The 13,834-nt window shown below is 41.3% G+C and overlaps 1 protein-coding gene across 1 annotated transcript in view; it reads right to left on the bottom strand.

Moving 5' to 3' along the window:
• Positions 1–13,834, bottom strand: part of LOC112264251 (A disintegrin and metalloproteinase with thrombospondin motifs 12) — a 160,798-nt gene that overhangs the window by 129,018 nt on the left and 17,946 nt on the right. Inside the window, 3 exon segments of the mRNA XM_042315279.1 lie at positions 8,439–8,588; positions 9,839–9,963; positions 12,095–12,178. Of these exon segments, the coding sequence (XP_042171213.1) occupies positions 8,439–8,588; positions 9,839–9,963; positions 12,095–12,178 (359 nt within the window).

Below are 13,834 nucleotides of genomic sequence, written 5' to 3'. Positions count from 1 at the left end.
ATTCAATGCAACTATGTTGCAGGCAGTTTGAGGGTGGCAGGTGGACATAAATTGCATCCAGGTTACTTCGTATGACATCAGCTTTAGTGTGAAGAACTCAATATCTGAGTAAGTCTGCACATGTGGTTGACTGTACGTGTGAAGAACAATATCTTAGTGTGATGTTGTCAACAAAGAAGATTAAAAGGTGTTGGACAATTGGTAGCAGAGCGACATGAGATATCAGACAGAAGCTTTAAAGCTTTGTTCGGGCCACCTGGGTCTGTTTTTCCTCTTTCCTATCTTCCAAAATAGAGAAGCCATTTTTGGTGTAGACTACTCTTCACTACCCACTGAGCACACCACATCACTTCAACCTGGATAATTGGGTAACATTTGGTGTGAGACATTGGATAAATGAGATTCACTCACTCAAAAAATACAGCTAAAATGTTGTTGAATTTCCAATGTGTTATCACTATTCTATCAACCATCTAAAAGCACAACCAAATTACAATGGAAAAGTTGTCACCCAAATGTCTATCCCTGCGCTTCAACCACTTAAAAGGACAGCAAAGCTCAAATGGAAATACAATGTCAGATATGCTATTTATTTATACAACAGATTGCGTTATCAAAACTAAATGCATGCTATTCAATCGATCACTGCCCGCACCTGCTCGCCCGTCCAGCATCACTACTCTGGACGGCCCTGACTTAGAATGCGTGGACAACTACAAATACCTGGGTGTCTGGTTAGACCGTAAACTCTCCTTCCAGACTTACATTAAGCATCTCCAATCCAAAATTAAATCTAGAATCAGCTTCCTATATCGCAACAAAGCATCCTTCACTCATGCTGCCAAACATACCCTCGTTAAACTGACCATCCTACCGATCCTCAACTTTGGTGATGTCATCTATAAAATAGCATCCAACACTCTACTGAACAAACTCGATGCAGTCTATCACAGTGCCATCCGTTTTGTCACCAAAGCCCCATACACTACCCACCATTGCGACTTGTACGCTCTCGTTGGCTGGCCCTTGCTTCATACTCGTCGCCAAACCCACTGGCTACAGGTTATCTACAAATCTCTGCTAGGTAAAGCCCCGCCTTATCTCAGCTAACTGGTCACCATTGCAGCACCCACTCGTAGTACGCGCTCCAGCAGGTATATCTCACTGGTCACCCCCAAAGCCAATTCCTCCCTTGGTCGTCTTTCCTTCCAGTTCTCTGCTGCCCATGACGGGAACGAATTGCAAAAATCTCTGAAGCTGGAGACTCACATCTCCCTCACTAGCTTTAAGCACCAGCTGTCAGAGCAGCTTACAGATCACTGCACCTGTACATAGCCCATCTGTAAACAGCCCATCTACCTACCTCATCCCCATACTGGTATTTATTTATTTTGCTCCTTTGCACCCCAGTATCTCTACCTGCATATTCATCTTCTGCCGATCTACCTTTCCAGTGTTTAATTACTATATTGTAATTACTTCGCCACCATGGCCTATTTATTTTCTTAACTTACCTCATTTGCACTCACTGTATATAGACTTTTTGTTTTCTTTTGTTCTACTGTATTATTGACTGTATGTTTTGTTTATTCCATCTGTAACTCTGTGTTGTTGTATGTGTCGAATTGCTACGCTTTATCTTGGCCAGGTCGCAGTTGCAAATGAGAACTTGTTCTCAACTAGCTAACCTGGTTAAATGAAGGTGAAATAAAAAAAATATTTAAAAAATCTCTGTGCTTCATCTAATAGTAGAACCAAATGACCTGGATTACAGTTGAGATTACATTAAAAAGTATTACATTAAAAAGTGATCAATACTGTTGGAGATTCTGGTCAGATTATTACAGGAATTGTGAAGATTTCCACCTGACCTGCAATGACCTATTCATGCTATCTTGAACATACACACTTTATATGATTACATAGGTGTCACACTCTGACCATGATTTGCGTTGTTTGTTTCTATGTTTTGTTTGGTCAGGGTGTGATATGAGTGGGCATTCTATGTTGTATGTCTAGTTTGTCTATTTCTATGTGTTTTGGCCTGATATGGTTCTCAATCAGTCTCTGATTGGGAACCATATTTAGGTAGCCTGTTTTGTATTGTGGTTGGTGGGTTATTGTCTATGTGATGTTAGCACTCATTTTCTATAGCGGTCACGGTCGTCTGGTTAGTTAGTTAGTTAGTTAGTTTAGTGTACTTCGTGTTTTTCCGTCTTATTATTAAATCATGCATTCACACCACGCTGCGCTTTGGTCTCTTCATAAAAACGATCGTGACAATAGGAAGACATTTCTATAGTTGCAGTAACCTCACAATGTGGCCATGGATGTGTTACTAATTTTAAGGTTGATTGTTACATTAGGTTGTAACGGAAGGCCATTTTACAGAAGTAATATTGAATTGTGTTTGGTTGACAAGGCATCAAAATATTAACATTTAAAGAAGATGAATCTGCTGCAGGGATAGTTCCATCTGAGCCAGTGGCTTAATCACATTCTTTAACTGAGTTGAAGATGTGAATCCAACATATCATTTGTGAACTTGTTGACAAGTTAATAGGATAGTTATTGTATTTCAAGAGTGATATTGACTCGTGTTTGGTTGTCAACAAAGCCAAATATCAACATTGGAAGGAGATGCATCTTCTGTTTGGATAGTTCCATCTGTGCCACTGACTTAGTCCGACTTGAACTCCAGTTTGTCTACAAATGAATAATTGATGTGTTGGATTCGAGTCTCCATCTTGATTGAAAATCTAAGTTAAAGAACAGGACTAAATCAAACCAAACTTGAAAAAATTTGAACTGATTTAGCTTTTTTAATTTTTAAAATTTGGATAGCCAGACTAAGTCAGTTGCAAAGATGGAACTAAACAAGCGGACAATGAAACCCCTTCAAATGTTGATATTTGTTTGCGTTAACAACCAAACAACTCAATATCACTAAATATAATTCCATTTTAAACCAACCAGAGCGTGTAATCCTAGTCCTATGTATTGTCGATGTTTAGTTCAATTCTGGGTTCAATTGAAAAAATAGCTGTTGATGACTTTGCAAATGCTATTTTGGTCTCAATAGAATCATTGCAGATATGAGTGATAAAGTATGATCATTTAATTTACACTGTTAAACCTACGCTATGGAATTAGTTCGATAGCAACAGTAAATCTATTTAGTTTTTAAGTGGAGATCTCAACAATCATTCCCAGGATAGCACATTGGTAATAGTCAGTGACAATTATCCTGGCTAAACTGGGCTTGGTTAAAACCCTGGATTAGAATCCAAAGGGTAGCTTGTAGATAGATCAATTCTCCAGTAGGAGGTGCTGCACAAGCCTATTGTTTTTTTTCTTCTGATAGCGGAAATAAAATTGAAGAGGTGACGTTGTTTTAGAAAAGGTACACATTCAATATATTTATATGTTTGAATATGTTGAAATTTGGTAACCATGATAACATAATCCTGTGGTTGAAATTTCAACCTCTATACAAATTGGCGTCGATTACTTTTTTCACATCCAATATATTTTTCACGCAGATTCCATATCACAATAAGTTGACAAATTACGTTGAAACAACGTTGATTCAACCAGTTTGTGCCCAGTGGGTACTCATCACTGGAAACAACGTTGATTCAACCAGTTTGTGCCCAGTGGGTACTCATCACTGGAAACAACGTTGATTCAACCAGTTTGTGCCCAGTGGGTACTCATCACTGGAAACAACGTTGATTCAACCAGTTTGTGCCCAGTGGGTACTCATCACTGGAAACAACATTGATTCAACCAGTTTGTGCCCAGTGGGTACTCATCACTGGAAACAACGTTGATTCAACCAGTTTGTGCCCAGTGGGTACTCATCACTGGAAACAACTTTTCAACCAGTTTGTGCCCAGTGGAATAAACAGGTATTCAATGACGTGTAATACATCACAAACTTTTACAGATGCACAATCTGTCGGGCTGTATCACCGCCTGGTAAGGCAACTGCACCACCCTCAACCGCAAGGCCCTTCAGAGGGTGGTGTGGTCTGCAAACGCATCACCGGGGGCAAACTACCTGCCCTCCAGGACACCTACACCACCCGATGTCACAGGCAGGCCGGAAAGATCATCAAGAACAACAACCACCCGAGCCACTGCCTGTTCACCCCGCTATCATCCAGAAGGCGTGGTCAGTACAGGTGCATCAAATCTGGGGCCGAGAGACTGAAAAACAGCTTCTATTTCAAGGCCACTGTTAAACAGCCATCACTAACATAGAGAGGCTGCTGCCAACATACAGACCCAAATCACTGGCCACTTTAATAATGGATTTAACAAAAGGGATCACTATTCACTTTAATAATGTCTACATATCCTACATTACTCATCTCATATATACTGTATTTCATAGCATCTATTTCAACCTGCCTATGCCGCACGGCCATCACTCATCCATTTATATATATTTACACATTCGTATCCCATCCCTTTAGATTTGTGTGTATTAGGTAGTTGTTGTGAATTTGTTAGATTACTTGTTAGATATTACTGCATGGTCAGAACTAGAAGCACAAGCATTTCGCTACACTCAAATTAACATCTGCTAAACATGTGTATGTGACAAACAAAATTGATTTGATTTGAGTGGATAGAAAGTGTTCGCTGGTTGAACAAAAACATGAAATATGCAGTGGGGAAGAAATAGTATAGTTTAAATGAGATGTTCTGTGTATGTTTAGCTAGTAAGTTGATGATTTAGTGAATCCCTAGGCACATTGACAGGACTTTTTTTTGTTGCAAAAGCAGAATTTAAATATCGTATATATGATAATGTTATGCATTTAAATGCATTAAACATCGAAGTGCTGGTAAACAGAGGGCAGAGAATATTCCATGTGCAAATCCAATACCCACTCTGATGCACTATTCATAAATGAATTGGGTGTTTTGTTCTGTAAACTAATCCTATTCCTAGAAAATTGACTAACAATATGTGAGTATATTTAATGAAGAATTGAAATACTGTCGCAGTAAGGACCATTTTGTGCCACTGCAAATCATTTCATGAAGAATAAACTGTAAGCAGATAATTCATTAATTGTCAAATCTCGACATCAAGTCATTCAAATATGACATTAATTGTCTTCTTGATTGATAGTCCCAGACACTCAACACACACAGTGCCTTCAGAAAGTATACAAACCCCTCGACTTATTCCACATTTTGTTGTGTTACAGCCGGAGTTAAAAAAGGACTAAATATATTTTCTCACCCCGTCTACACACAGTACCCCATAATTACAAAGTGAAAAAACATGTTTTTAGACATTTTTGCACATTTATTGAAAATAAAATACAGAAATAACTAATTAACATAAGTATTCACACCGCTTTGCTATGACACTCCAAACGTAGCTTCCTTTGAACACCCTTGAGATGTCACTACAACTTGATTGGAGTCCACCTGTGGCCACCAATAGTTTGGACTTGATTTAGTGCATGTCAGAGCAGAATCTATACCATGAAGTCCAAGGAACTGTCCGTAGATCTCAGAGAGAGAACTGTGATGAGACATATAGTAAGCTCCAAAAGTATTGGGACAGTGACAAACGTGTTGTTGTTTAGGCTCTGTACTCTAGCACTTTGGATTTGAAATGATATAATGTCTATGAGGTCAAACCCCCCCCCCAATACATTCTAACCTCTCAACATTTCAATTACAACCTGGGAGGTTGGCATTTTTGGGAGGGTATGATATTTGTGCTAACCTTCCAGGTTTTAATTGAAATGTTGAGAGGTTAGAATGTCTTGGGGGTTTGACCTCATAGTCATCGTATAATTTTAAATCCAAAGTGCTGGAGTAGAGAGTCAAAACCACAACACGTGTCACTGTTCCAATACTTTTGGAGCTCACGGTATATCTGGGGAAGGGTATCAAATATTTTCTAGATTGTTGAAGTTTCCAAGAGCACAATGGTCTCCATCATTGTGTAATTGAAAAAAAAATATGGAACTACCCAGACTCTGCATAGAGCTGGCCGTCCAACCAAACTGAGCAACCGGGCAAGAAGAACCTTGGTCAGGGAGGTGACCAAAAACCCAATAACCACTGACAGAACTACAGAGTTCATTGGCTGAGATGGGAGAGCCTGCCAGAAGGACAGTAGTCTCTATAGCAATTGATCAATCTGGGTTTATGGTAGAGTGGACAGACAGAAGCCACTCCTGAGAAAAAGGCACATGACAGCACATCTGGAGTTTCCTAAAAGGCACTTGAAAGATTCAGATAAGGCAAAAGATGCTGTGGTCTGATGGAACAAAAATGTAACGATTTGGCCTGAATGCAAAGGGATATATCTGGATAAAACCAGGCACAGCTCATCACCCTTCTAACACCATCCCTTCCATGAATCCTGGCGGTGGTAGCATCATGCTATGGGGATGCTTTTCAGCAGCAGGGACTGGGAGACTGGTCATGATAGAGGGAACAATGATTGAGCCAAATACAGGAACATCCTTGGTAAGATGCTACTTCAGAGTGCAAACGACCTTAGACTGGTGCAAATATTTACATTCCAACAGGACAATGACCCCAAGCATACAGCCAAAGCAACGCTGGAATAGTTTCAGAACAAGAATGGGAAAGTCCTTTAGTGGCTCAGCCAAAGCCCAGACTTGAATCCCATTGAAAATCTGTGGAAAAACTTGAAGACGGATGTTCACCGCCACTCCCCAAGTAAGAAGATTTGAGAAAATACCCCAAATCCAGTTGTGCAAACCTGACTCAAATCAAATCAAATTTATTTATATAGCAGCTGATATCTCAAAGTCCCAGCCTATCCAGACATAGACCTCAAAGATCCAGACACACAAAGACTGATCCAGACACAAGACCTCAAAGCTGATGACATCACTGAAGACGACTCAAAGCTGATCCAGACATACCCAAGACGACTCAAAGCTGATCAGACACATACCCTAGATCAAAGCTGATTTATATCCCTGAGACGACTCAAAGCTGATCCAGACACGTACCCAAGACGACTCAAAGCTGATCCAGACACATACCCTAGACGACTCAAAGCTGAACCAGACATCCCTGAGACGACTCAAAGCTGATCCAGACACGTACCCAAGACGACTCAAAGCTGATCCAGACACATACCCAAGACGACTCAAAGCTGTAATCGCTGCCAAAAGTGCTTCTACAAAGTATTGACTAAGGGATGTGAATACTTAAGCAAACTAGTTATTTATGTAATAACAAAAATGTATAAAAACATGTTTTCGCTTTGTCAATATGGGGCATTGTGTGTAGATGGGTGAGGATTTACATATTTTTTTATCCATTTAAAAATGTGGAATACTTTGTGAAGGCACTGTAACACTTAACATTCAACCCATAATCGCAAAAGATGGCAAATCAAACACATCCAAACAAGTGACACATCCAACCAAGTGACACATCCAACCAAGTGACACATCCAACCAAGTGACACATCCAACCAAGTGACACATCCAACCACCAACCATGTGACACATTAAACCATGGGACACATCCAACCAAGTGACACATCCATCCATCCTCTTTAAAGGGGGAGACACTCTAGACCCAAACTGCTACAGACCTATATCTATCCTACTCTGCCTTTCTTAGGTCTTCGAAAGCCAAGTCAACAAACAGATCACCGACCATTTCGAATCCCACCGTACCTTCTCCGCTATGCAATCTGGTTTCCAAGCTGGTCATGGGTGCACCTCAGCCACGTTCAAGGTCCTAAACGATATCATAACCATCATAGAGACAATACTGTGCAGCTGTATTCATCGACCTGGCCAAGATTTTAGACTCTTGTCAATCACCACATTCTTATCGGCAGACTCTTTGTTTCTCAAATGACTGCCTCGCCTGGTTCACCAACTACACCAGCTGTCAGAGCAGCTCACAGATCACTGTACCTGTACATAGCCCATCTGTAAATAGCCCATCCAACTACCTTATCACCATATTTTTTATTTATTTTGCTCCTTTGCACCACAGTACTGCTACTTGCACACTCATCTTCTGCACATCTATCACCCTAATGTTTAATTTGCCATACTGTAATAATTTCGCCACTATGGTCTATTTATTTCCTTACCTCCCTTCTCCTACCTCATTTGCACATGCTGTATATAGACTTATTTTTATATTGTATTATTGACTGTATGTTTGTTTTACTCCATGTGTAACTCTGTGTTGTTGTTTGCGTCGCACTGCTTTGCTTTATCTTGGCCAGGTCACAGTTGTAAATGAGAACTTGTTCTCAACTAGCCTACCTGCTTAAATAAAGGTGAAATAAAGAAAATTAAAAAATATCCAACCATGTGACAGAAATTTATGAGGTGTGGTGTCAGTGTGAGTGTGTGCGTGTATGTGTGTGTGTCCATGTGCACATGCGATGCACTTACTTGTGCCCGAGCTCGTGGGTGACGGTGAAGGCCAGCGGCAGGCCCGTGTCCTCACTGATGCTGCAGCTGCGGTGGGGCTGACACATTCCTGCCACATGAGACAGGCCCAGGGTCTCACAGGGCTTATTGATGGCCGTACAGATGTCCTTTCTGAGGAGAGGAAAAGGGAGGAGGGAGGGAGAGAAGGCGAGAGGATGAGGGAAGGAGAGGGAAAAGGAGGAAAGAGGGAGAGAAGGAGAGGACAGAGGGAGAGAAGGACTGAAACATTGTAATAAGGAGCACAACAATGACCTTTAACATCATCACTTCCTATTCTTGACATGTGTTTAATGTTCTGAATCTATCAAGACCATGACCGGTGGGATGAGTCTCTGTGGAAAAGCTACTTAAATTAAAACAGTACAACTCAGGGGCTCCAACTACCTTCTGAAAAAGGTCCAGGGAATGTCACCAAATCTCTGGAAATATCCTTGTTGTTGTGGCGCTGCTCAAATTAAAGTTCTGGTGGAGCCTCTAATTGCACTCGTTTGTCAAACAAAAGAGTCTTAGTTTAATGAGTGGCTTTGAGTGGAAAGCGGTCTCATCAAAGAGATGGCGCGAGGGAGGGAAAAAAGGTCTATTCAATTAAGAAGGGAAAATACAATTCGTTTCTGGTGGTAAACTATAGCGAATAACAGTCAGGCCATCAATGGGAGGGGAAGGTAGGCAAAGGATCTCAAGGCTGTTTTGTTCCAGTATGGTGTTCTACATGTAATGTCCCACATTCATTCCATTCATCGTGTTAAAAGGACTGTCCTCCATGTCTGAATGGTGAGGAGAAATACATTTTGGGTGTTTCGAGATAAATAAAATAGGACAAATGCTTGCGAGGAGGACCACTTCCTTCAGCTTCGAGGACGGCACCAAAAGGTACTACTATTCAGAAAGCACAAGTAAGGAGAGGAAAGTATACTGAACAAAAAATATAAACGCAACATGTAAAGTGTTGGCCCCGTGTTTCATGAGCTGAAATAAAATATCTCAGAAATGTTCCATGCACACAAAAAGCTTATTTATCTAAAATGATTGGGCACAAATTTGTTTACATCCTTGTCAATGAGAATTTCTCCTTTGCCAAGATAATCTATCCACCTGACAGGTGTGGCGTATCAAGAAGATGGTTAAACAGCATGACCATTACACAGGTGCACCTTGTGCTGGGGACAATAAAAAGCCACTAAAATATGCAGTTTTGTCACACAACAAAATGCCACAGATGTCAATTGACTGATTTTCTTATATGAACTGTAACTCAGTAAAATCTTTGAAATAGTTGCATATTGCCTTTATATTTTTGTTCAGTATACATCCTCTCCCCAATAGACCGCAAATGGAATTCAGCCTTGGTGGGAGTGGATTACCTGGTGAGAAGGACGGCCACGTCGTGATGGACCGCGTGTTCTTCTCCCTTCACGTTAAGCCGTTTCTGCCACTTACAGAAGCTGCTCAGGCTGTTGTCAGCGTGGTGGGTGATCTTCAGGTCTTCCTGCCAACCACAGGGATGTCATCGTTACGTTAGACAATGAAACATCAGATACCTTCATGAACAGGGGTGAGGTTTTCCAAAGCTGTGTTGCTTATGGCATCTGATGTCATAATGACATCATTTCCTGGATGTAAACTGCTTCTCTGGTTGTGAGACCTTTATCTGGTCCCTGTAGAGCAGTAGTCAAGTAAACACAGGTTACACACCTTTTGTGGGAAAAAGCATTGAAAAAATAGGAAGCATTACAACCAGAGAGTTTTCCCACCAGTTTTGTTTTACCCCTACATCACTGCTTTAGAGGCATTTAAAAGATGTTGCTGTTTCTACTAGACAGCCATTCTAGAAAGTAATACAATTGGCCATATTATCATAGCTTTGAACTATTAGCTCTTGATGAAGAGTTAGATTCACCTTCAGGAGTCAAAACTGCATTCAAGGTTCAAATGTGCACTTTCAAGCATGATTATGACAACCCATTAAGAGCCATATTATGGCCAACCACAGACTTTACTCTGCAGGGATGTAAACATCGACAGTCTAGTAGTTGACCCATAGGAGAAGTGAGCCTAAACTATATGGTTGTGTGTCAACGTATAGACACTACAGTGTCAGTGGAGAAAAACCTGTTTTCTTTTAATAAGTTCAAATATTATTTTTTTGCAGAAGTCAGTGCAAACGAAGTGTTTCGGCGACAGGCTTAGTCAGCTTTAGACAAAGGCTTTGCCGAAATGCCCCCGTTTGCTCTGACCTCTGACCTGCTAAATAAATACATTAAAAATGAAAAGAAAACAGGTTCTTCCTTTTTTCAAATGTATGCCTTTTGAAATCGGCACCCAAATACTTTTTTCTACTACAAACTTTTGAGTTGATCAGGCCAATTCCTCTTTCAAAATGTAGACATGAAACAGAGACCTCTAGAGCAGTTCCAGACGATTTGAATAGGGAATGGTTAGGAAACTGACCCTACATGCCCTTTCTCAGACTACATCATTCCCATTAGCCAGTAACCACGACTTCAGAGAGATTTGTTTCAGCACATTACACTTCCTAACACATTGTGGGAAGGGTGTAGGGGCCTATACTTCCTACACTGGGAGCCAGTGGTGTTCTGATGTAAAATGCTGTTTGAAGGATGTATCTGAAGAACTGGCTGTGATGATGACAAGGCTGAAGGATGTAACTGAGGCCTTGGCTATGATGATGACAACAAGGCTGGAGGGGGAAGAGGATAGAGACAGTAGTCAGATGGGGCTAGCGCTATCCATCTCTCACTCTCTCGCTTTCCTTCTCTCACTAATGAGCTTCTCTGTTATCACCCCTCCACCAACAAAGTAAATCTCTAGAATGTTGCAGTGCAATAGACAATCCTTTCCCCCAAGACTAGGATATTATGGCACAACATTACAAAGATGGACAGTGAAATAGACACTGCTTCACAGTTGAATAAACAGAAAGGCAGGTAGCTATGTACTGGCTCTCGCTCTCTCTTGTTCTCTATTTCTCCATTTCTCTCTCCCCGTCTCAATCTGTCTCATACGGAGTCGGTCATCGCCTGCAGTCAGAACTTCCTCAGATCATTACACAAACTAATAATATTATTTTATCGTTTACGGAAAATGACTTTGGAACTAGTTTAGACCAATTACCAAGAGCATAACTGCTTAGTTTCAAGCGACAATGCATGATCATACACTAGTTAACAAGAGTGGAATCTCGACGCCATCAAAAGAAACGTAACTTTGCGACATCTTTACAATGTGCGTCACATATTCCATTTCCTCGTATGACACTGGGACTCAAGCCACTTGAATCTGTTATTGCAGCCTACTGGTGTTAGGATTTGTGATCAATTCATAATTAGCTATTTTTGTGTTACCTTTTTTGTTGTTGTGTTTTATATGGCTAAAATCTAATTAAAATATCTTGTTGTGGTCAGTCTGACAGTTTTGTTTTAGGGTAAGATTAATGGTCATTGTCATTAAAGATCTGGCAGTCATTTTATGCCACAAATGAACCCTTTGTAAGTCTTTCAACACTGATTCAGTAAATCTGTCTTTAAAACGGAGCTCCAATGACAGTGGTTTGCTAATGGTGTTTTGTAACGTGCAGGCCGGAGCTGTGGTTCTCTTACCTCTTCCTTCTCCAGCAGGATCAGACGAACCACTACGATGTTGATAGGGTTTCCAATGCTGGCATCATGAAACAACCCCGACACCTGAAACAGAATGGACATGATTTAGACTCAGTGGGTTGGGCCAAAAACTTGTCCTTCTCAACAAATAGGCAATCCAGTAGCATTATGTTGTATTGTCTTTCATTGAGACCACGTGTGGTATACAGTTCATATGAGGTATATCACAATAATTATAAATAAAGGACCATCTTGTCTACTGAGGAATGTTTCCTACTACACTGGCAAGGCAAAGCAGACAGTGATGATTAGTTATACATGAGTCTGTCTGGAAAATCCCTTCAGAAACACAAAAGAATGATTGATAACTTTGGTCAACTTTCTGTTCCCTGCCTTCCGGGTGGCGCAGTGGTTAAGGGCGCTGTACTGCAGCGCCAGCTGTGCCACCAGAGACTCTGGGTTCGCGCCGAGGCTCTCTCGTAACCGACCAGGAGGTCCGTGGGGCGACGCACAATTGGCCCAGCGTTGTCCGGGTTAGGGAGGGTTTGGCCGGTAGGGATATCCTTGTCTCATCGCACACCAGCGACTCCTGTGGACGCATGACCTTCAACCTTGGTCTCTCCCGAGCCCGTACGGGTGTTGTAGCGATGAGACAAGATAGTAGCTACTAACAATTGGATACCACGAAATTGGGGAGAAAAAAGGGGGTCATTTTTTTTTTTTTAAGATTTAAAAATAAAAAATAAAAATAAACTTTCTGTTCCCTGCTCACAATTCTCCAAAGCAACAATGTGATGCAGAAAACAACATCCATGGGTCTCACTTCTGCAGATTACAGCATTAACATGTTCCATCTTTCCAGTTGAGGTTTAGGAGACAGATGGCCAGGTTATCTGAACTACACAATTACCTCGTTCAGGAGGGTATGATACATTTTTTCCTTTAGGTATTTGGAAAAGCTCTACACACACACTCCTTCCCTCCCTCTCCTCATTCCTTTCATCCATCCCTTGCTCCCTCTTATCTCTCAAGCTGTTGTAGTGAATTAAGGGTTCCTTTGATTCTCTGGTAACAACAAACAACCATTGCAGTAGCAGCAGCAGCTTTCACCCGGGCTGATTAGCAACATCTTGGAGGCAGCCGCCCACACACACACCTCAGTTTTCAGGTCACATTGTAATACACACACACATGCTGGCTTTATGTTTCTAGTCCTACATTAAGTAGGGGCTCAGGAGGCTCACTGAACGGGTGCTAGGGTGCCTGGTTAAATAGAAAGTGAGAGCTCATTTTCACTAAGAACTGCTTCCCTTCTCCAGGAGGAGGGAGGCAGTCGGCATCAGACTAATAATGTGTTTGAGCCAAGTGCTGGGTAATGCATTAAGACTGGTTTAATCAGCCCTAACTCTTCCAGGGTTACTTATACGTTAAGACTGGTTTAATCAGCCCTAACTCTTCCAGGGTTACTTATACGTTAAGACTGGTTTAAATCAGCCCCAACTCTTCCAGGGTTACTTATACGTTAAGACTGGTTTAAATCAGCCCCAACTCTTCCAGGGTTACTTATACTTTAAGACTGGTTTAAATCAGCCCTAACTCTTTCAGGGTTACTTAGTCCTCGTTATGTTTAGAAGTCAAGGACCCAATGCTGACACCTTTCCTGTTCTGACTTGGAGTGTGATAAAATAGCGGACCTATCTGACGGAAAGAAGCAGACGTTCAAAATAGACGCGTTCAGGA

This window comes from Oncorhynchus tshawytscha, unplaced genomic scaffold, assembly GCF_018296145.1.
Source record: "Oncorhynchus tshawytscha isolate Ot180627B unplaced genomic scaffold, Otsh_v2.0 Un_contig_2941_pilon_pilon, whole genome shotgun sequence".
Taxonomy (NCBI): domain Eukaryota; kingdom Metazoa; phylum Chordata; class Actinopteri; order Salmoniformes; family Salmonidae; genus Oncorhynchus; species Oncorhynchus tshawytscha.
The sequence above is the reverse complement of the archived record's forward strand: the minus strand, read 5'-3'. Positions and strand labels throughout refer to the sequence as shown.